General features: G+C 35.0%; 1 protein-coding gene across 2 annotated transcripts; it reads right to left on the minus strand.

Moving 5' to 3' along the window:
- Positions 1 to 10: 10 nt before the first annotated feature.
- LOC112720743 (uncharacterized) lies at positions 11 to 23,324 on the minus strand. Of its 2 annotated transcripts, XM_025771797.2 has the most exons (35): positions 22,770 to 23,324; positions 22,265 to 22,358; positions 21,956 to 22,050; positions 21,295 to 21,812; positions 20,987 to 21,197; positions 20,585 to 20,896; positions 19,997 to 20,147; positions 19,682 to 19,819; positions 19,179 to 19,260; positions 18,656 to 18,930; positions 18,449 to 18,562; positions 16,328 to 16,587; positions 15,152 to 15,388; positions 14,908 to 15,063; positions 14,505 to 14,642; positions 14,165 to 14,404; positions 13,847 to 13,974; positions 13,450 to 13,573; positions 12,574 to 12,735; positions 12,338 to 12,485; positions 12,129 to 12,229; positions 11,788 to 11,949; positions 11,580 to 11,627; positions 11,095 to 11,202; positions 10,191 to 10,265; positions 9,791 to 9,841; positions 9,029 to 9,172; positions 8,807 to 8,937; positions 8,173 to 8,260; positions 7,662 to 7,721; positions 7,325 to 7,565; positions 4,493 to 4,644; positions 4,297 to 4,367; positions 3,134 to 3,290; positions 11 to 373 (listed from the first exon to the last, which is right to left on the minus strand). In XM_025771797.2, the coding sequence occupies exons 1-35, from the start codon at positions 22,953 to 22,955 to the stop codon at positions 209 to 211; spliced, it is 5,523 nt and encodes a 1,840-aa protein (XP_025627582.1). In that variant the 5' UTR covers positions 22,956 to 23,324; the 3' UTR covers positions 11 to 208. The 2 variants fall into 2 exon arrangements, with proteins under 2 accessions (XP_025627582.1, XP_072062859.1); XM_072206758.1 differs by lacking the exons at positions 11 to 373; positions 3,134 to 3,290; positions 4,297 to 4,367; positions 4,493 to 4,644 and adding an exon at positions 5,088 to 5,284.

The following is a 23,324-nucleotide window of genomic DNA, read 5'->3' on the forward strand; positions in this document are numbered from 1 at the left end:
TAACCCGCTCTGTTTCACAATATCTGTCATATTCACCTTTTTTTATATATTCATAGGTCAATGTAAGCCACAAAATTATGATAAGCATGACATTGTCAAACGAATTCAATGGGACCAATCCCATAACGCTTATCTAATAACACAACAATTATATTACAGTTACATTATAAAATATAATTCTTACAAAATTATGCTCACAAAGCATGGGCTATTGAGACCTCTGTTGTCGAGTATACTCCCAGAGTGCAATAGCGCCACTGACATGAACATTGAGAGATCTAATAACTCCAAATTGGGGAATTTCAACGCAAGCATCCAATATATGAATTATATCCACAGGTATACCTTCTTTCTCTCTGCCAAGAACCAGGACCTAAGTATACAACCACATAGCAAAGCAGCAAGGTAAGAAAATCGTGGCACCAAATAGGAAACTAAATGAACTATGATGTGTATATGTTAAGTGTGGGATATCACACTGACTCACATCTCAAATACGAATATATTAGATTGGATGTGGACACCACTTAAGAGAATGGATCCACACCTTATTCAATGGAAAACAACAAAAAAAGAAAAAGATAAAAAGATAAAAAGAAAGTTTCTTCCTGCTAATAACCTGAATCTATAAACACGGACTTATAAAAATACGAAAAAGCTAGAGTACAACATTTTATTCCTATTTGTTTCTTTCCATCATTTCTAAGTTGTATACGTACATTTCAAAAGTAGTGAAACCTGTCTATACATGTAACAGACGGATTGAAGAATGTATTCCCACAAGGTATCATTCTAGGAGGCCGTTCATTAATCAACCATGTTATGTGTATATCAAAATTAGTCACCCAAATCATCCGCCCTTATAAAATACATGTTGGAATACAAAATATACATTGAAAATGAGTTAAACAACACATTATTTATATACAAATCTATACACAAATCCATGATAACTAATTTTTTGTATGAACATAGCATTTTTGTTCATTATTATCATTTTCTTTGAGACGTCTACTCACAAATCTTGACATTGTATAGAAGTGCCTTATCAATAGTAGAGAAATCGGATAAAATATATTTTTTATCTCTAAAGTTTTTAAAGTTTTAAAAATATCTCTGACATTTTATTTGTCTTAGTTTTGTCTATAATGTTTCAAATATGTGTCAATTATACCCTTGAGAGTTACACCATTATAGAATATGATAATATAGCAATTCAAAGCTGACATTGCAATTCTAAGCTGTCGCGCAAGTGACACTGCAGTATACAATTGTCACGTCATAAATGTCAATGTCTAAGAGTATATTGAAACATATTGAAAATTTACGAATAAAATTAAAACCATAAATAACAGTAGAAAACGAGAAAACATATATAAAATACAGTAAATATTTTTATAAAAAATCATATTAAGATCACTTTTCAAAAACATCCTTTTTAACAAAAACTCATAATACAGCAACATACATATCTATTAAAAACAAATATGAAATTAAGGTAAATAATTAATAATTATAGACTCTTATTAGTAAATTATAAAAAAAATACTTTTAAGGAATGCAGATATATTTATATAATGTGAAAAATATGTGATGTTTGTCATAATTTATATTTATTTTTAATAAAAATGTTACTATGTTAAAGTGAATCCCAATAAAATGATACATTATAAGAGTAGTTTTAATATATTTTTATTTACAAAAAACTTTTATTGAATAATAAACGTTTTTTTTCCTCAACATTTTTATTTGGTTTCCATTTATTTCAAACATTTGGTTTTAATTTGCTCTTATCATTTTAATATTTCGTCTCAGGTGGTTTAGACACGTGAGAAGAAGATCAACAAAACATCCGGTTAGGAAGATAGATGAGATGGAAGATGGACAGGTAGCGAATGATAGAGAAAGACCTAAAAAGACTATACATGAAGTGGTCAAAGGAGATCTACGTGTCAACAGTCTCACTGTAGACATGATACATAATAGGGTGCAATGGGTCGTTTGATCACCCCACCTACTAGAATAAGGCTGCTGTTGTTGTTTACTCCTAACATTTTAATGTTTCAAATATACCGCTGGTAGACATTGACCCTCATAACGTGGCAATCATCTGTTAACATGTCATTGATACGTTAGTCTAAGATTACCATTTGCCAGGTTGTCATGTTAGTGTAATCATTAACAACGCTAAACTCTAAAGGATATATTTTAAACTTTTCGAAAACTCAAGCGACAAAAAACATACTTTATCCTAAAAAAGGAGAAATTATTATTTCTATCCACGAACCCCCCCCCCCCCCCCCTCCTTCTTTAGTCATTAGATGAATAAATGGGTTCAACCATTTTGATTGGCTTATGATGATGAACTAGAATCGGAGTTTCCTCATAATTATTGATTTATTCGCTACCTCCTCTGTAATGTTAAGTTGTTTGGTAAACAAATCTTATGTTGATATGATGTCAAAGAGAAGGAGTGAGTTTTAGGATTTCTGAAAGTTAATGAACAAGAACTCCAAAGGAAAAAACCAAATCCCTACATTATATAAAAGAATTTTCATTTTAAGAATGGATCATACAATTCTAATAAACCTTTGTTAATATGAACTGGTTAAACCATCCTTTAAAGAAAAAGAGAAAGGGTTTATCTGGCTTAGGGTCTTCTCGTCTGCTATGGTAGCATCTAACCTTATTGACCAGCAATCTAGAGCCTAAATACAGTTAATCGTCTTAGTTGACTCACTTTGACATGAACATGTTAGAACTGGTGGTGGTGGTGGTGGATTGGAGATTGGGGGTGGAGTAGGATTAGAATTAGGATTAGGTTAGAGGCTAATTTGGGGATTTTTTGATAGTTTTTTAGTGTTTGGGTATTTTGTCAAGAGAAATCCATCTTTTATGTGTAGTTTTGTTTTTTCGAAGATAGATTTGTCAGTGTCCTAAACATTTATGAGTAGAAATGGTAGTTTATCACCCTAAGAAATATAAGAAAATAGTTGGGAATAAGGAACCACAATAGAAATCAAAAGTAAATCAGGTTTAGGAGGACACTTGAATTTGCAGTGGTTCCTGTTGAAATCCCCTCGATCATACAGCAAATTTAAAGCGGAGGGTCAGAACTAAATGGACAACTTACAGTATTTTTTGGAAAGGAATACTTGTCCAAGGGTATGCTATTTGCAGTTTGTTCCAAACCCAAGATGGAAAATCCCTCCCTCTTCTTTTTCTGCAAGTAAGCCTTGATGCTATCAACTGGGACTTCTATGATTGGAACCCATTTTTCAGCTGTCACACTGTAAAAAAGCAACTTTTGGGAATGATTGACAAAATCATATTGCAAAATAAATTAAATATATTATATGATACTATATATTTAAGGATAATGCTGTAATTTTCCCCCACTTTGCATTATCCATTAAAGACAGTAAATTCAACTTAAAAATAAATCTACTACTAATTAATAAACAAAGAAAATATCGAAGCAATATACCTTGCATTATCAATACACTAAAGAACATAATATATAAGCACCAGAAGAGAATAGCCAATTTTAAGCATACGCAAATTAAGGATGTCGCATCTTGTGCAATTATGAAACATTAAGTAGAAAACCTTAATGGGATTCTGCATAACTTGGAATTCCAACATGCATTTGAATTACATGTACATAAATCCCATTTTTTGAAAAATAAGATTGAGAAGTAGCCTGCCTCCAACTTTATCATTTCAAATTAGCTATGCAAATCAGTGAACTCCACATTTTTCAAATTACATGTACATAAGTCCCATTTTTTGTATATGCAAATTAGTGAATACATATCAGGAACAACAAAACTCACTTTCATTTGGAAATCTTTGGAATGATGATTTCATGCAAGTGAATAGTTACAGGCATATTAAAGTGCAAGAAGTTTGCGTGAGCTAAAATTAATTGTGGTTGTTGTTCCCTCGGAAACTTTACATTGTTTCACTATATGCACAAAAGATGCTTATAAGAAATGTTATATCTTCAACTATTCTTACCCCTCCTTCTGCTCTGTTACACAGGTGCATATAAGCAGTCTAATACATCATCAAAAATCATGCTCTCTAAAGATTTGATCATTTTGAATTATTGGTGTCTTAACAGTAATCCCATTTTTGAGCTCCAATAACCCAAGTAGCGAATCAAGTTTGTATGTGAAGTATGTGACACGCATAAAACAGAAGTAAAAACAAAACAAAAAACAGAAAAAAAAAACAAAACAAAAAACAGAAAAAAAAAACAAAATAAAATAAAACATTATACTATCATGAAACCTGATCAACTGGAACTGCTTGTCGCTTATGATGTTTGCATCAGCAACAGCCAGCCCTGATGCTCTAAATACCTGCTTAAAACAAAAGCTTGTTTAAAGAACAAACCATTTTTTCCGAAATGCACAAAAGGAAAGAATGAGAAAATGAAATTGTAGGATAGATACTATGAAGAACGGGAGAAAAATTAGTTACTTACCTCGCATGTCCGCGCCAGACCAGCAAGATTGGGTATGCGGTCAAGCAAGGATGCTACAAAGATAAAATGTTGTCGACTTTCAGTTAGTCGATTGAGAGAAGATCTTCTTGACTGCAGTAAATTGTCCAGAAGGAGATCATCCCTTTCCAATTCTGTTACATTGATATTCAAATTAAATTACGTTAGATCTAAAACATGAACTCAGCGCATTATCTGGTCAGTGTTTAGAAATTGAGGCCATGGCAGTGTCATGGCAAAATGGTGTGGCACACATTGGGCCCACCACCATTTGGGTGAGGCTGCGTTGCAGAAATAGTGGTGGTCACCATAGTGACAGCCATCGTGGTCCACAATGTGAATGGTGGGGCTGGGTGTAATTTTTTTTTTTTTTATTGCATTTGAAGGTTGTTTCAGACAACTAGAAACTCCTAATAGCTATTAGCTAATGTTAGTGAGGTCACATTACCCTAGTTACAGCCTCTTTCCCTCACCAACCCAACAATCTCTTTCCTCTCTGTTGAGCTCCCTCCCTCTAAGCGCCAACAGCATTGCCTCTACACTGCTTTCCAGTTCCTCCTCCCGTCTTCCCTCTCTGTCATTCTCTCTGCTGCTGGAGGAAGAAGCCATCTGCTGCTCGAGGAAGAAGCCGTGCAGCATCTCTGCCACAGCATTGCTGCCACCGCCGGTTGGCCCTCCTCCAACACTCCAGGTGGTTTTCCTTTTCCAACTCTTCCTTCCCCTCTCTTCGAGACCCCATTCTGTTAGGCTGTATTTGTTTACCAGCACAGAATACTGAGACGGAGACACAGAGGAACAAAATCATATTTGGCAGATGAGACATGGACATAGATATTATGTCCAAAGACACTTGAATGTTCTTTTTGACAGGAAAGACACAGAGACATTGACAAACACAACTTATTTTTCTATTTTTTTCATTATTCCTATCAATTTTTCATAATTATATTGTTTATCATTATATTTTTCCTTCTAAAGTTTTTGTATGGAAAAAGATAGTAAATTGGACTTTCAAAATTTGTTCTTTTTTATATTTAGTTTATCACCAAACAAAATATAAAAATACTAATTTTTGTATCTATGTCCTTTTCATGTCTTGTCCTATCTTTATAACCAAACGCAGCCTTACAAAACATTAGTTTTTATTTTTTTTCTGGTTCGTTCCTCTCTTCGATTCTCTCTCTAATCAGAAGTTCTGAACCTCACTTCTTCTATCCTTTGTTTCAAAACAACAAACTCCTCCTAATCACTACTTGTAAGGGCCCGGTTTCCGGTAAACTAGATTTTCAGTTACTTTTCAACTTATTTTGCAAATCCCGAGAATCAGAACTCATCATGATTTAGTGAGGCAGGCCTAGATGAAAGAAAAACCGAAAATAAATCATAAATAAGGTAATAAATGAGTCAAATTTACTTTTACTAGGGTAATAAATCCCTTTGGTCAAATTTGACTATGCAGAGACCTGTTTACACTCATTTTTGGTCTGCTTACCTCACTATATTATCCTAGAGACATTTTAGAGCTGGGACTGCAATTAGTGACGGTTTCGCGCACGCCAAGATAAAAGTCAACGACCGAAGACTGTAAAATCAGTAATAATACAATTACCACCTTGGTAATTATCTTCTAGGAATAATCTAAGCCACTCATTATTGAGTTATTCTTTTAAGAATAAACCTCGGCCGTTCATTGTTTTACCACGCGGTAAACTTAATCCCAGACAAACTTCAGCCTAATACTCAATGTACACCTCTTAGAGACCAGGAATTCTCTTTGTTCTCTCTCAAGTAAACCGGTCATTCTCTCCCTCGCATATGGTAAAAGAGAGAAGGAATTCGGCCATATGAGAGGGAGAGATGACCGGTTTACTTGAGAGAGAAGAAAGAGAATTCATGGTATCTAGGAGGTGTACGTTGAGTATTAGGCTGAGGTTTGTCTAGGATTAAGTTTCACCGCATGGTAAGACAATAAACGGCTGAGATTTGTTCTTAAAAGAATAACTCAATAATAAGTGGCTGTGATTATTCCTAGAAGATAATTACCAAGGTGGTAATTATATTATTATTGATTTTACGGTCTTTGGTGCGCTGACTTTTATCCCGGCATGCGCAAAACTGTCACTAATTGTAGGCTCTAAAATGTTTCTAAGATAATTTAGTGAGGCAAGGTGAAGAATAAGTGTGAACAGGTCCTTGGATGGTCAAATTTGACCAGAGGGATTTATTACCCTCGTGAAAGTAAATTTGACTCATTCATTACCTTATTTATGATTTATTTCCGTTTTTTCATCTGGGCCCGCCTCACTAAATCATGATGAGTCGTGATTCTCGGGTTTTGCGAAACAAGTCGCAAAGTAGCCGAAAATCCAGTTTACTAGAAACCGGGTACTTACACTACTCATCATTTGTTAGTTTGAAAACATGATGAGACAATGTTTTTGGTGTTTCTTTTGGGGTTTTAGTATTTGAATATGCCATAGTTGACATTTGGACGAGTCTTATATTTTTTGGTGTTTTATGACTTACATGTTCTGCATTTTATTTTATTTTACTTTTGCATATAGATATATTTTCAGTCCATCCACCATTTCTGCCATTTCCCATAATGCCATACCCCATATGGCGGATTTCTCGGCCTCCACCATGAGCGGTCTGCAATCAAAAGCTATGTATCTAGTACTCAGGACGTCTACAACTATGCAGTCTAGAGTTGATCATTGAAACCCCCATTTGTCTTTATAGAAGTTAAATTCCAATTTATGGTATGGTGAATCACTGCATTGACAATGATTCAAACTCAAACCAAAGACATACCAGTCATTTTTCTATAGGTTTCGTCGTTGCCATAAAGGAAACCTGCTTCTATCTGCCCCTTGTCATGTTTGGTAACAGTAACCTTTTTCTGGAAATCTGAAGCAATATATTTAAGTTGGTTTCCTTTGATGGCATCAGAGAGATGTTCCAACTGATTCTTATCCCCATTGAAGTTTAGAGTCTCATTCCTGATGGTCACCACATCCTTTGCCATTGAACACCGTAAATCTTCTCTAGCATCCTGCAAAAGTTGTTGGAAGAGAGATAAAAGGGTGGGATTCATAAATGAAACAAATTTTGACTCTTCTTTTAGTAAGAACTTTGGTAAATTACTTACATTTAAAAAATTGAGTACTTGCTCCATGAGAGAGGTTGGAACACATTCAAAATCACCTTCCTTTAAATAACAAACAAAAAATCAACACAACTATCATCTATAAAAGCAGAAGTACAAGCCTATAAGTGAGAGATGTTGAATTAGAGTTTCAGGCATGCAGGTATCAACATGTACTGACAATATACACCTAAGAGAATAAACAATACATCCACAAAGTGATGAAGCCTAAATCAAGTACAAGTGATGCCGTCTCAATGTAGCTAAGGAATCACATGTTATAAAATACATAAGCAATATGACTAAATAAGGATATAAAGATTGTGTCCATATCTAAAGAAACAAAAGATAAGTACGTGGTAACGCCATAATGGATTGTAGCCATTGGATCAACGTTTAGTATGTGTCCATCAGATCAAAAATTGAAAAAACAGAAATATTTGGTTCGGAATTTAAATTTGAATTCCTGAAAGGATAGCATCAATATGATTTTTTACACAAATAATAACCTCACCTCAACTCGATTGACGAAAATCCCAGCAGGGGTGGCAGAGCTATTTGGGTTATAAGCATCAAGATATCCTGCCATTGATGTTCGTAAGCTGAAAGATAAATATTAGAAATTCATGAGTGCATCCCATTTCACTAGAAAGTCGTACAACAGCTATCCACAGCTGAATTTCATCCAAAACAATGAGAAATAGATTACAAAATATTGAGATCATATCACATAGATAGAGACGCCAGGAGCAAAAGAAAAAATAAAAGAACATCAAAGTACCAATGAGTATTACTCAGTGATTTTCTGAAAGAAAGCAGCACAAAAATGCCAAATGAAGTCTTTTTTCCTCGTATGCAGTCATTTATTTATCATACATAGTAAAATTTCTTATATTAATTTCTTTAAAAATAAAGCACCTAAATCAATTGAAGTGTTTCCTAAAACTCCTTCCATTTTGTGGCATATTAAAATTTAGATAAGTCAACTTCTCATGCCCACTGCAGGATATATACGTAAAGATCATGGAAAGCAATAACACTGTTTCAGAATGTTTGATACGTGCATACATGGCATATCCACTATAGGAGATAAAGATTCATGATGACACATCATGGGATAACAAGAGATACAAAAATAAGAGTCATACCGGGCACAATCAGAATTCTTTGCTAGGTATGTTTTCAAATCAACCAAACACCTCTTCTCTAAAGCTAATATCTCAGAAGATCCAGAATCCAACAGTGGAAAAAGTTTATGAAGAATTTGGTATGCCAGTAACTGCAAAACAATCATATTACAATTCATTTGTTTGAATTTGAGCACAGGGCACATTGTCCCACGCGCATAAGAGAGAAATCGAAATGCTAACCTGAGTAAAACCACGTAAACTGTGGTGGTGAGAAGTTAATAGTGGAACTAGCAGAGGAAACAATGTATCCAAATGTCTAGATTGAACATCTTTAGATGAATTGAGAATAACATTAGCTGCTATGAATACATATGAAGAAAGTGCCTGTATTTAAACCCAAAAGACAAGAATACAGTATAAGTGATTTGTACAATCCTAACTAATTATATATATACACGATAGTAGATTAACTGTCAGTCATAAAAAGATATTGAACTATATACAGACATGCAAGTATAGATAGCAAGATGTTTCATGACTAACTGATAAAGAATATGTGATTGTCAATCAATGATAATTATATCTTTCAGAAATAATAACATGATGTTGTTGGAGTATCCAGCTGGAATGGAATGCTTGTACTTGCAAGAATATGTCTACATCATTACTTATCACAGCAATGGGATAGTATTTAATGTTTAGCTTTTGACTTTTCATGTTTTGCCCTCTCTTATCCATCTAAACCCTATAAATCTTCAACAAGCTACAGTATTGCAATCATTTTTTGTCTTTGCTTAACATAATCACAATTATGCCACTGAAATTCAATAGAAACACATAAGAGAAGTCATGGAGTGCATTCTACAATTGAGTTATTACTGTCGGTTTAAGCAAACTAAATTTACATGTGTAGTGTACTGACTGCAAATTCAGGACAATTAAAACCTGCTACCAAAGGATTCGTGTCATCTAAGAAAATATCCAATAGAAAACTACATTTACCTGTGGTCTCATATCATAATCTCGCAATATCAGGACCAATTTTTCTTGAACCTACAAGTTGAACATTAGGAAAAGCGTAATTGAGAAGAATATGAAACATGAACAAGAAAGCAACTAAATCAATCTAACATCAAACTTTCGGACAAAAGGAGGAAATTCAGGATGTATATGGTGTAAAGACAAGATACATTAAAAAAAGGCCACCCGGTGCCCAAGCATCCCGGGTTAACGTAGGGTTGGGGGAAGGGCCGCACCCAAAGATAAGATACATTAAAAAAAATAATTGAAAGTGTGCAATAACATCCCGTTTCATTTTATAAGAAACCCGCTTGATGAACTGTAAGTGAAGTCTAAACAGAGACAATGGGCGAAGCAAAAAAAGGGAAAAGAAAAGTCTTACAAGAAATGGAAACTTCAAGTAAATGTTGATTGCAAATGTCTCTAGGTACTGACGAACTGCTGGTAGGTTATTTCTCTGCGATTAAAAAATTAACATAGTTATTTCGGTCTAGTGTTGAATTAATACAGGTTGATAATAGTATAACCGACCAGGGTTTGTGCCGTATTATAAAAGATAGTTAGATTTATAGCAATTGGCAACTCTAACAATCAACCATCACCAAAGCCTTCTCCCACCAGGTTACTTTAGCCAGATGGATCAAACATTGGCATATATTAGGCTCCTATTAGTCTTCTCACATGGCTAAACTGTTTAAAACGACTTTTTGTCATCTTTTCCTCAATAGATTTTTATACTCATATGTTTCAATAACACAATTTATCTTTTCTAGTTTTCTTTTATCTCCACTCTTAAATCACATTATTCTCATCTCTGAAAAATTAACTTATACTCTCTTTGGCAGTTTAGTGCCCAACATTCAGTGACATAATTGTTGGTCTTATGCCATTGCGATAAGTTGATTTTGGAGCTTGAAAGGCACTGTTGTAGTCACAGATAACAATTGAAACATTTTAGGCTCAACAATTGCTGTAGTACATATCTTTTGTTGGTAAGTCATTTTCCTTTGATATGAATAGTTAAATACACAAAAGCAAATATAGTAATAAACAGAATTCAAATGCAGAGATAGATATGGTGACTGTCTTTAAAATCAAATGCAAGGAAATCATAACTAGAAGTTCATCGAGAAAAGCATGCTATGAATAAATTGAGGGTGCACTTGCTTAGTTGCTTATATGGAGACCACTAACATATGCTTCCATGGAAAAAAAGGTCAACAGCATATTAAATACTAATATCAGAAATAAATACTATTGAGAGATATGATGTAAAATTTACTTACATGGAGTGATATGTACAAGTAATCTACAACCTTCCCCACTATATCTTCATCAACAAATGGGGACAAGACACATATTATTTGCCAAACACGTATCTTGCGTCTATGGATCTGAACATAAATGTAAAGAATTGAAGACAAAATAAGTAAGGGAAGACTGATATTAGCGAAAAATTGCAATAGCATCACAAACTACAGTCATCATGCCATAATCAAAATATTTAAAGCGGGGATAACACACCAACCAAGAGCTGGAACTCTGGAAGAAATTGTATCCTTGTAGGATTAATGTCAATATGCCAACAACTCTCTAAAGATTACACTAATTTAAGGAAGAGTTACAGTTCCTCTACTGTCTAAAGGTTTCACCAAAATGATTAAAGACACCAATACTTCTTCAAGGTCATCTCAAATTATAGAAGACAGGACACTCTAGTCAATTGCATTTAATCAAACTAAAGAAGTGAATGGAACAAAGGGATACTTACAGCACTATATTTTTTGTATAACTCCTTAGCGAGATCTTTATCATTCACCTACATCAATAGATAGTGAACATAAGCGTTCCAGGATAAGCATAAAGCATCTGAACATTATCAAAAGTAAAAACACCTTGAATAGGAAGAGAGACAGAACCAAACTTGACATAACAAACAACAGTCAACCCTTTAGTATCAATTAACAGTAAGTAACTACCGCAAAGTCAAGAAGCTCTAGAAGAAATGATTTGCCAGATTCTAGAGCCGCAATGCAGTCTGCATCTTCACTTGGTGATCCTACCATCCTAGCCTGGTCTGCCAACTTGTAAAACAAAACAGCAACCGATACTCGTGCATACAACTCTGTATTAATAAATGCCTGGTAAGAGAAGTGGCGAATTACTACAAAGTTACGAGCTTCAAGAAATTCAAAGAAATAATACACTTATAATAAATTGCAAATCAGTATGTTCTTGTATTATCATAGAAATATCATCATGTTAAGGATATTTGTGGGGGGGACTATAAGCCAACTTGTTCAACTGTTGAGTTACTAACTTCAGTCAGCTCTTGGTCAGGGCTCCTCGCCAATAGAGACACTTCCAGTCTTGCATCATTGTTGTCAGCTAGTTCAGCTTCAAAATCTTCATCAAATGCAACTGACAGGTGATTTCAAATTCAGAATGATATATTGAAATTGATATTGTAAAGCAAAAGATAGATAGCCAGGTAAATCAATTATACAGCAAAATAATTAAGTTTTGTACCTGAACCATAGAGAGACAGCAGCTTTAGCTCCTTTAGGTAAAACTTTATAATCCTAGGATTTAAGAGCCACAACCCTGTTAAGTGCAGTGCAGCCAGACGAATTGTACGAGGACTCTTTTTTCCTTCCTCAAGAAGATTTTGAACAAACTGTTTGCCAAGCATTAAAACTAATAGTCACTAGTTTCATGAAATAACATAGCAGAAGATCAGAAAGCTTCTTGAAGAGAATACAAACCCATTTCAGGGGTCCAGGTGCATTGCCTATTTGGTGCATTATTTCATCATTAAAAAACACAGGATGCAAAACAGATGACAAAAGAGCAGCAATGGAAGAGATTCTTCTCTTGTTGCAGCTTATATGCAGTATCCAAGAGGAACGGACCAAATTCCATATCGACTGATAAAAGATAGAGAGTCATTAGATTAGTGAACACTGCCGGTGAGATGCAGAGAAAATAAGCTCGCAATAAAAATACGTGTCACTCCAATAAGCCATTATGATTTATGAATCAGAAATTGTGTGCTTTCATGCTGGTTAAAAATCAAAACAAAACCAAGTTCAAAGTAATGCAATGAAACACAACATGTCACATTTATCAGCCACATATATGCAAGGCTAGTAGGGGGTTAGTGTAGGATCATGCCCAAGGCCCTATGGGCAATCAAGCATATATGCAAGGATTGTAAGGAATCCCACATTTGGCATGGTGATTGTTAATTAACTTATATTTCAATGCAAGCTGATGTTCTTATCATTCAATAGCAATGTTCAATATTTTACTAAGACGGCATCAGATTACATGGCTACACACATTGGCCATCTAAGATAAAAACAGGAGATATGCCATCAATATAATATAAACAACATGAGTGTCATGCTCATGCATCCTTCATGCCTTCAGTGACATGCTCATGCATCATTCATGCCTTCAATTTCAAGCCAAAAGACTTTTGCATGAGGAGTCTATGCGAGATATGCATCTGCTTAGGCTTTAAGAAAAGTCAGTTCTTGATATCCTTGACATCCTCACACAAGAAAATTAACCATGCATATGTAGTAAATTAATTCAATCAAAAGTACCATGGAAATTGAACATATGAAAAAACATACCTCTGTGTCAATTATATTAGAAATAGAAACAACAGCATTTGACCTCACATTGCTGACTAACTCTATTAACATTCTGAGTGATCTCAGCATGGGTAAAACAGAACTTTCCCCAGCATTTTCAAGGCTGCAAAACACACCATTAAGTAAGCTTAAGAATTGTAAAGAAGATACAAGGCACAATAAGATAACAGAAGAGAAAGCTAAAAGATGTCCATTTTTGTAATGTGTAACAGTAATTTGTAACTAAAAAATTGGAAATATAAAAAATACTGTTGAAAAGAATTGTGGGTCTTCACCAAGTTTAAATGTTAATAAGATAACCCTAACTGCAACCATACAAATCCTACAAAAATCTTACACACACACACAGGTGCATAGAAATCATTCTGATGCTTACCTTTCAACAAGATCACTAAAAATGCATTCAAGAGTCCCTTCAGAAAAGGAAGCACGGTTTTCCTCCAAATGAAACCCATTCCGGAAAGCTTGAGAAGGGATTGACAACAAAGATTCTAGGCACACCCACTGAATAAGTAACAGATCAGTTAACATTTACTTGTTTATCACTTCAGATCCAATCCTACAATTAGTGCGAACTTAATAATTGTGATATGATAGGACAAGGGTAAAAAGAAAAAAAGGAAAATAAGCTTGTAAAGTTCAGATTCAATTATTGCAATGAAGATAAATGCCTAATGTGAAAGCTCACTAGAACCTTTATATCCAACAAAACTGCTCTTCGAGTTCTAGCCAAAACTCCTGTTCTAAGTAGATCATTGATATTTTGAAAAAATGCTCCACACATAGAATCTAACCAGGGCCTTCCTTCTGTGTCTGAAAGAATGTTCTCATTTTCCTTAATTAGATACATAGATCCAAGAAAGCATGGGGATGCTAGAACTTTGAGCCCAAAAACAAGTGCTTCATATGCTGCAAGATGAATTTCAGCTTGTGTCTGCATTAAAATGCATAGCAACCAAAGGACATCATCACGCACTTCAATCATGAAAAAGGAGCAATGCTTTAATAACAGAATTCATGTAAATGCCAAGCACCTCTGAGCAGGAACAGGGAGATCTGGTACTCCTCCAGAAGAATTGCCATATAAATATAAAAGCAGAGTTTAGTGGAGCATCACTTCTTATTTGTTTGCACCACAACAAGATTAATGATAATGCCTTCACAGATATAACCTGCTTGATTAAACACAACAATCAGATAAAGTTGCAAAAATAAGATATCCCTTAATCAAAGCAAATTGAACAGATTTCATATATAAAGTATAATTTTTACCTAAAAGTTAAGCAAATCAAAACAAGCTATATATATGTATTTCATTAGGTTATATCTAAAATTTTATGAGCTAGGATACCACCTCCACAAAATAATTTTCTTGTAATAACTTCTTTGGAATAAAGCAATCAGCTAGTCATAACAGAAATCTTAAAGAGTACCTACCGCCTGCAATACAGCAGTGGTGGCAGAAATTGACAATCTTCGTTGACTAGGGCCTCCAAGTTTTCCTTTCACTGCACCTGGCAGAGTAGAGTCCTCTGTTACAACACCAGACCAGAAAATGGAGCTGGCCTGGTTTGCAACCTGAACGAGATCATCCTGAAAGCCAATACATTTAAGGACTGTATAAGTCATAGCAATAAACTAATTAGCATATCATAGAAGGAAGAGGTTTATGAGAAGTTACCAACAAATAAAGAAATTTATCAACAAGTTTCTTAGAGACGCCTTCTATTAGACTAAGACCATCAACTATTCCAGAAAAGGCATTTGCTACATCAGTTCTGGCTTTATTACCATATTCAACAGCTCTTTCCTTTGCTTTATGAAGCTCCAGAACTAAACTCAATGCAAGAATCAAGAATTTTACATATTTGGTATCCTGTCCTTGATTCAAAATATCAGCACCACTGCTTTCAAGAAACTGCAAAATATGTGCAATGGATCCACTATTAGAGTCATACCAGAGAATTGATGCAGGGATACCAGTCAGTGCAGCAATATAAATTGCAAGAGTTTAAAATAACTATTATGGGCTTAACAAAACTAATATATAACTCAAACTAAAATATGCTGCATCCAGTATTAAGAGTTCTTTTTTATTTGTCTTATTTATTTATTTACTTTTTATGAAAGAAGAATACATTAAATGAAGAGAAGAATAGTACAAGAATGGAGGAAAAAAGCTCCTTCTTACACAAACAAAAACATACAAAAGAAAGAGGAAAGCTATCAATAAGCATATGTTTTCACCGTTCACTAAATACAGGCCAAGCTTCTAGTCCTATCCCATAAAACTAGTTTCTCTGAAAATCTATTGTTGAAAGTGCATGAGTTGTGCTCCAACCAAATACTTCAAGCAGTAACACACATTTCTCATTGCTACAAAGGTTTTGCCTCTCTCCTACTCCCAAAACCAGCAAACATGGTTAAGAAAAACTAATTGAAGCTTGCATAGCAGACCCAATAAAGGGATCAATGAGTAATCCTAGCTCAAATTGAGGGCGCAAAATAGAGGATTCCCAAGTTTAGTTGGAATATAGCAGAGCACTCTATCTCTGATGTAACTGATACTAACTGCCTAAGAGTAGTTTGACTATTGTACCCCACCTAAAAATACAATCAGAATAACAGAACATCATTTTGACTCTACAATATTTTCTCTTTCTAATACACAACACTCACCAAAGATACAAAATAAAGTATTCCCTGATAATGCAAAAACAGATCTGATACTGATTCTAAATTTTCCCAAACTTAAATCAAGATAAGATGATGACTCTATTTTCATTTTTACTTTTTCTTTTTCACTAGAACTAGGAAGCAATTATAGAAACTACAACAGAAGAAGGAGAAAACAAACCGTTAAAATAGGTTCAAATGGATGTTCCTTCTTGATTGCAAGGAGAAGTACCCTTGCCCATCTATTTGCTTCAAACTCCCAAGCATTCAAGTCCTCATCATCATAATTAAGGGAGGCACTGGAAAGATGATTACTGACAAAGCTCAGTGGGAAGTCACAAAGACTTTCCCAGAGCTTTATCTCATTACTACAGCAATTGCCACAACAAGCCTTTTCACCGCAACCTGAAAGCCATCTTTTCATAGTCGCCCTTAGCTGACCTGGGGAGAAAGAAGAGAATAATCAAAATGTACCAGCTGAAATCATGTATCATCAGATTTTATGCTCCAACTTTATTGGGGGAATTGCTAGAGATACAAGTATTGGAAGTTTATGTTGATGAGAAGTCAACTATAATAAATAATCCATAACCAATGAAGCGCACTACCAACATGTCTAACAAGATTGGTATACCAACACTAAGTGGGCATTCACATACTAGTCAAACACATTCATAGGTGTCCAACTAAAAGGTTTTTTCTTCTTTTTTTCAAATTTAGACACACTGGATACAACTCAGACATGAAAAAAGCAATATGGATACATTAGACACATGACTTTAACATTTTTTTTCAATCTATTTAACCAACTTAGATATTGGAAGTGCAGCCCAGCACCCAACTTGAGACCAACATCATCTGTTTGGGTTTGTTCCAAAACTTATTCTAAAATTATACACTACATTGGGTGCCATTGTTTCTGATTTTAAGAAAAGTGAGTCTATAATTTGTGTGAAAAGGCTACTTTGTTTAGCTTTTGAAAAAAGTTGAGAACTATTTTTTTAAATTCTGATTATTTTATAAAATACAAATATGGCAACTGATTATTTGTAAGAGAAACGCTGAAACAATTGCACTCTAAAGGATCAATGTATTAAAAACTGATTTTTTTTTTCATATATTTTAATATATCAAAAACTGATTTTTCCAATGGAATAATATTAAGAACTAAAAAGTTCATCAAATAAAAAAAAAAACTAAAACTGTTATGAAATATAATTTTATGACAAGTTTTTCAATATAAAGGATATATTGTAGAAGCATTCCTTCATTTACCTCTACTTGTCTATTTTAAACTCGTGAACAAAGACTTAAAGATTCTAAGCCCTTCCTTCACTTTCTTTATTAAAACTTTGAACATCTGTAGATAAAGGTGTATCTTTTCCTATTGGAGAATCCTGATATATTCATGGAATAAGGGCAACCCGATGCACAAGCATCTCACAGGGTCCGGGAAGGGCTGCACCCAGAGGGTGTAATGTATGCAGTCTAACTTGATAATTAAATCAGTGGTTGTTTCCACGGCTTTGAACCCGTGACCATGAGGTCACATGAAGACAACTCAACCATTACTATACTAATTACATAATTACAGATGCAAAACCCACATAAATATATAATTGCAACTGCACATCCCACATAATTTGATTACATAATTACAGATTCAAATCCCGCAGAATTTATAGATTTGAATGATCAAATATTCTGCTGAAATATCTGCTAATATACAGGCAGATATTCTACCATAATTTTCCAATTAATTCTATTGGCATTCCTTTCCTTCCTTTCTAACACATTCCCCTTTCTTTCCATCACAACTCATAAAAATACCCTTAACAAACAGTCAACCAAAATATATATGAAATCATTATGCACACCAGAAAGCTGAAGGATGAGATCATCACAAAATATTCATCTAATCAGGCCCAAGAAACAAGGACACAGCTCGTATGTGATGGGTGATTAGTAAAATTGTGATTGGAAAATCATAAAACATCTTTTATGCATATACAACCAGTTCATCATTGAATTTATGCTTGATCTTGTTTGTGATATGCTGCCCACTACACATCAGAGCAGGGAAATCTTGTTTCATAAGAAAAGGATTTCAATTATATTTATGTAATCCAGTTTCTTTGGATGAATAGACATGAACAGGATGAATTGGTTCATCGGGCTTTCATGCACGTGCAAAGAGAAAATATTGTTTGGCAATATCTTTCCTATTTCCAAAAATAGTGTAGAGATGCAAGTTCAGTACAATTAGACCATAAGAAAGAGCTAGAACTTAGATTCCACGTACCACCATAATCTGTAAATTCCCTTGGAAAAGCTGAAAGGAAAAGCAGAAGAATCTCAAGAGGAATATCAAATGTACACACCACCAAAACAGCTGCCTCCAAAATTTTGCTACAAACTGTAACCATAATCAAGCTTTAAGTTGACTAATACTACAAACAATCTAATCAATTTTACAAAAGATCTAGACCAAGCAGATTGAATTAAGAACCTTTAAGACGGTAACTGGGATTGAAATGCTGTTTGCTGCTCTCAACAACATATCTAAAAATATCCAGTAATTCTTTTTTATCAGTTTGATTTGCTACTCCAGAAACAAAATCCATCGGAACAATGTGTTTAGATGATTTTGTACTGGCCTCAACAGTTGTTCCAATGCCTGCAGCAGCTAATGCAATGCATTCAGCAAGCGCCATAAGTCCAGCTCGTCCGAAGGAATGGTGTTTAGCTGTGGATGCTAAATTGCACAAAAATGCAATGCGTTTCCTGTAGCCAACTTTAAGACAATAAGAAATGCAAAGCCAAAGCATTTTATCACATGTTCACAAATTCATGATGACTGTGCAATTTATCCAGGACATGTTTCTTTTTGGTAATAAGAAGGCATTTATTCAAGAGTTTTTGCTAAAAATAAGGCATTTATTCAAGACATCCTTTATACTCCCCAACCAATATAACCCAATTTCACGGGAAAAAGTACTGTTCTACTTACCAATATTGGTATCTATGCATACCTTGGAATCAGGAAAGTAACATAATGGTGTATAAACCGGGCAGCACCTTCAATTACCCTTGACATGTAAACTCCTTTTATGCCTGAAATGCAATTCAATCAAAAGCAGTTGTAAGCAATCATTTTCTGTTTACCCCCCTTTTTTTGGAAGTATTCAATCTAATCATTTTAACAGAAAACCAGATTCAAGAAATTAATTACTAATATCAAATTATTGCCACAGGAGATCGAAAGCTTAACACAAAACACAAATCTGAATAAAAGAAAATTCATTTGAAAAGCTTAGTTATCAGAGCCGGACTGAATTGGACGGTTCGACTGAGAAAACTGGTAAATCAGTTGTCCAGTTCGATTTGACCTACGGACCGAACTTACAATCAATCCGATCAAGAAAGGTCAAACTCATTGAATCATTAACCTAGTGTCCCAGTACTTTGAACTAGTCGATTACCAGTTTCGGTTTTGAGAACTATGATCCTAAGGTTAAAAGTGTGAAGCACTAACCAAATTCTTTGTGGTGTATTGGGTCATTCAATCCTTGCATAAATGGACCAAGAACAAAATCTTCAGGCATCGAGTTAATGTAGTTTCCATAATCCTCCCAATTTATGTCCAGAAAAGACTGCATGATCAGGCACCTTACTGCATTATTTGGTAAACCCCAAAGAATGAAAAATGATGAGTGCAGGTGAAAGGAATAATTTGGTACAAGACACAAAACTTGGATAATGGTATTGATGCCATGTCTTATGAAGTTTTACTAACAAAAATATTCATTGGGTTGTACTTGTTCATGATGAATTGAAAGGTAAAATTAACCTTGTGGATTGCCATGATGAAGGCCTCGTTCCCATAGAATGGGCAACCAATTGAAAGTCTCACCACAGATTTCAAGTTGATCTCGATGAACGTCACCAATACAACTACTAGCATTGTGATATGACCCAGAGAATTGAAGCAACAAAGAGACCTGTATAACAATTATTTTAGCACGTTAGATGCACTATGCAGAATTTCTTAATAAGCAAAATATAGCTAGTCCTTGAGAAGCCAAAAAAAAAAAAAGACCCAAGTCCTGACTAATTGCTCATCTATTCAGCAAAACAAGCATTAAGCAGCAGGAAACCTATAAGCACACAAAGCATACATCGAAACAGACCCCAAAAACAAGAATAAACGTTCTAGGAAACATCAGATCCAGAAACATCCAAATATTGCCCACAAAAAGCAACATTTCAACATGTCATATTCCAAAAAGGACTCTATCTTTCTGCAACTTAGAAGGATTCCCAACTACTCCAACCATATTTAATTGGAACATGAAAAAGTATTTCCGACCTAGATAGGGACATAACCCTAGAGGCCTAGATATGGGAAAGAAGATAATGCAAACCTAGTACAACAAACCTGATTATTCCAAGCAGCTTCAACTAAGTGAGTCCCATATTCTTCAAGCATCTCATATAGAAGGACAAATGCATCCCAGAACTGTTTGCTGTCGAAGATTAAGTCATCTGAAGTCAAAAGTTTCCCAACACCAAGTGACTTGGCTTCCTTGTAAGCCCAACGATCTCTTTTTGTCACAGCATGAGGTGCAGAATGCGTTACATTGGTATTATTTTTTGAAATTTTAGAGATGGAATTGGCTCCCCTTTGCACATTCAGAGCCATCTTCAGTATATGTAAGCTCTGCTTTCGCACTAAATTTTCCTTGTCAACCTGACCAGGTTCAGTTTGATTCATAACAAAGAAAAGAACTAACAAATTAAACAATCTTTAACGGAAAATTACTAAATAAAGCTGAAATACCAGCCCCGTCTTTATTTCATCCCAGAACTGCTTTTCTGCTCTTATGTCAAACTCTTCAATTCTAAAGATTGAATCAGCATCTTCACATTTTTCTGCAGGCAATAAAAAGGAAAAACACAAAGAGAGTACATTATATGCATCTCTTCTCTCTAACTTTCCACCTGAAAACAGTGTAATGCAGCAGTTCCAAAGTTTGATGAAGAAATGCCCCCTGAAAACCAATGTTAAACACGATGCACTTAGAAAACAAAATAGCATGTATACACCATACAAAACAAACAGACATTAACGAATTTAACTTATTCTACCGAGAAAAGTCATGTCTCTGCCCACGAATTGAGATTTCAAATTTGTGATTCGTAGGAAATGCTTTGTGAACAATGGGAAGAAAGAAACCAACAGCACAAGACCTGTGATCCAGACTATGCAAAAGCATCCGCTCAGTCATATTACACAAGTCCCAAATCAAAGTTTCAACAAATTTAACGGCAATACACCGTTCCTCTCCTGCTGATTTAAAGAATGTATGTGTTTGCGCACATTGAAGGGCACCTTCCATAACTAGAGACAAAACATTGCATGATGTTCTCAATGTAAAAGTACTTGAAGAAGACAGCAATAATTCCTTGTCCTTTAGTGGATCTATTATGACATCATATGAACCCTGGAAAGATGGTTTGCTACTCCATTCATAGAAATCTAAATCACCGCTATGAAGCATGCCCATGGAAAGACCAACTGATCTCAAAAAATTTGGCACCAATGCTACTTCGAAAACACCCCAGGCACCCGTTTCCACCACAACATCCATGAACCATTCTGTGATCTGACATAAACATCAAGCATATCCAACAAGTGGAGAGGGAAAAATACAGAAATTAGGTTATGAGAAGCTCCCGAAGTCCAATAATTACCTAAAACTATATGAGACAATATCCTGGTTATTGGATAATAATATTGCAACTATACCTGATTAAGCAAGTCATGCTGAGATGTTTGTAGCACCACAACTAAAGGAAGGAAACATCTATACATAAAAGATTTCATCGCACCATAATCAGCCCCTGGAAATAAAAGAATTAGAGAGCACTGTTCCTAAAAAAAGATGAAACGTGACGGTTTTAAATGCTCCATTTCAGCATAGTATTTCAGTTTCCTAGAAATGTACTTTCACATGAAGAACATAAAAAAACCGTGTATGTAGTTTACAAATAGCATGTCTGGGAAAGTTCAAAACAAAAAGAATTAAACAAATCCGTAGATGGGATGACAACTCACCCATTTTCTTCAGTAGATGACAAAAAGCACTTGACAATGACAAAAGATGGAGATGTTTATCAGAATCCAAATTTTCATCCTCCAACATAATACCCTGTTATATTCAAGAATAACGAACCAACCATGAAGACGAAAAAAGTAAGAAATAAATCGGGTGTTACATACAATAATATTGATATAAAATATTTTTTTGAGTTGGTTAGAAGTTAGTTACAAGTTAACTCATCATCAGTAGTCTATATAGCGCACATTCATCCCCCTCCCCCCCCCCCCTCTCTTCCCCTCCCCTTCCTTCCTTCATTTTACCTAATCGTCTTAGTTCTGGCCATTTTCCTCAACACAATAAGCAATAAAAAGGTCCCTATTATTCACATCTACAACATTTTCTTTAAAAGTTTACTTCGTTTTATTTTGGTTCCCTTCATATTACAATAAAACATGAAACAAATATGCAGATTCTTCGGTTAAAAACAAATTGACAGGGATGGAATTACAATACTAGAACCTTCAGAAGATGAGGAAAATCGTCCAGGAAAGAAGCGAAGAGTGACAGCGGTGGCAAGCCAGTCGTGGCGAGAATACAATCGAGCGTAGCGGGAACCGCGGAGGGAGGCACTTGGTGGAAGCTTCTAGAAAGCGAAGCAACAACGAGAGCAGCCATGGGAGCAGCTTCTGCTTCTGGTTTGGACATTGGTTGCACCGATCAGTGATTCAGTGATCAACTTGCACTCGCTCTCCCTCTTCTTCCTTCTGCGGATTCAAATTTCAGAGAATGTTGCTTGCGTGCGACTTTTGCAGATGTTCTGGAATGGTGGTTGCAGAGGTGGAAGATGAGAAGTAATAAGACTAAAACCTAATTTTGGGGTCGATAAACCATTAAACCCTGAAGCTGTAGATGACGAAGTATGGGTCTACCGCCGCAAAGTCTATCGGCAAATTTTCGCGCCCTTTTGTACTTGCATAAGTGAAATTATTCCGTGCACATTGTTCTCTCATTTTTAGTTGGAGTATTTTTCCGTTTTGATCCCTAAATAATTTTGAATAGGATATTTTAGTCCTC

Source organism: Arachis hypogaea, chromosome 11 (assembly GCF_003086295.3).
Source record: "Arachis hypogaea cultivar Tifrunner chromosome 11, arahy.Tifrunner.gnm2.J5K5, whole genome shotgun sequence".
Taxonomy (NCBI): Eukaryota; Viridiplantae; Streptophyta; class Magnoliopsida; order Fabales; family Fabaceae; genus Arachis; species Arachis hypogaea.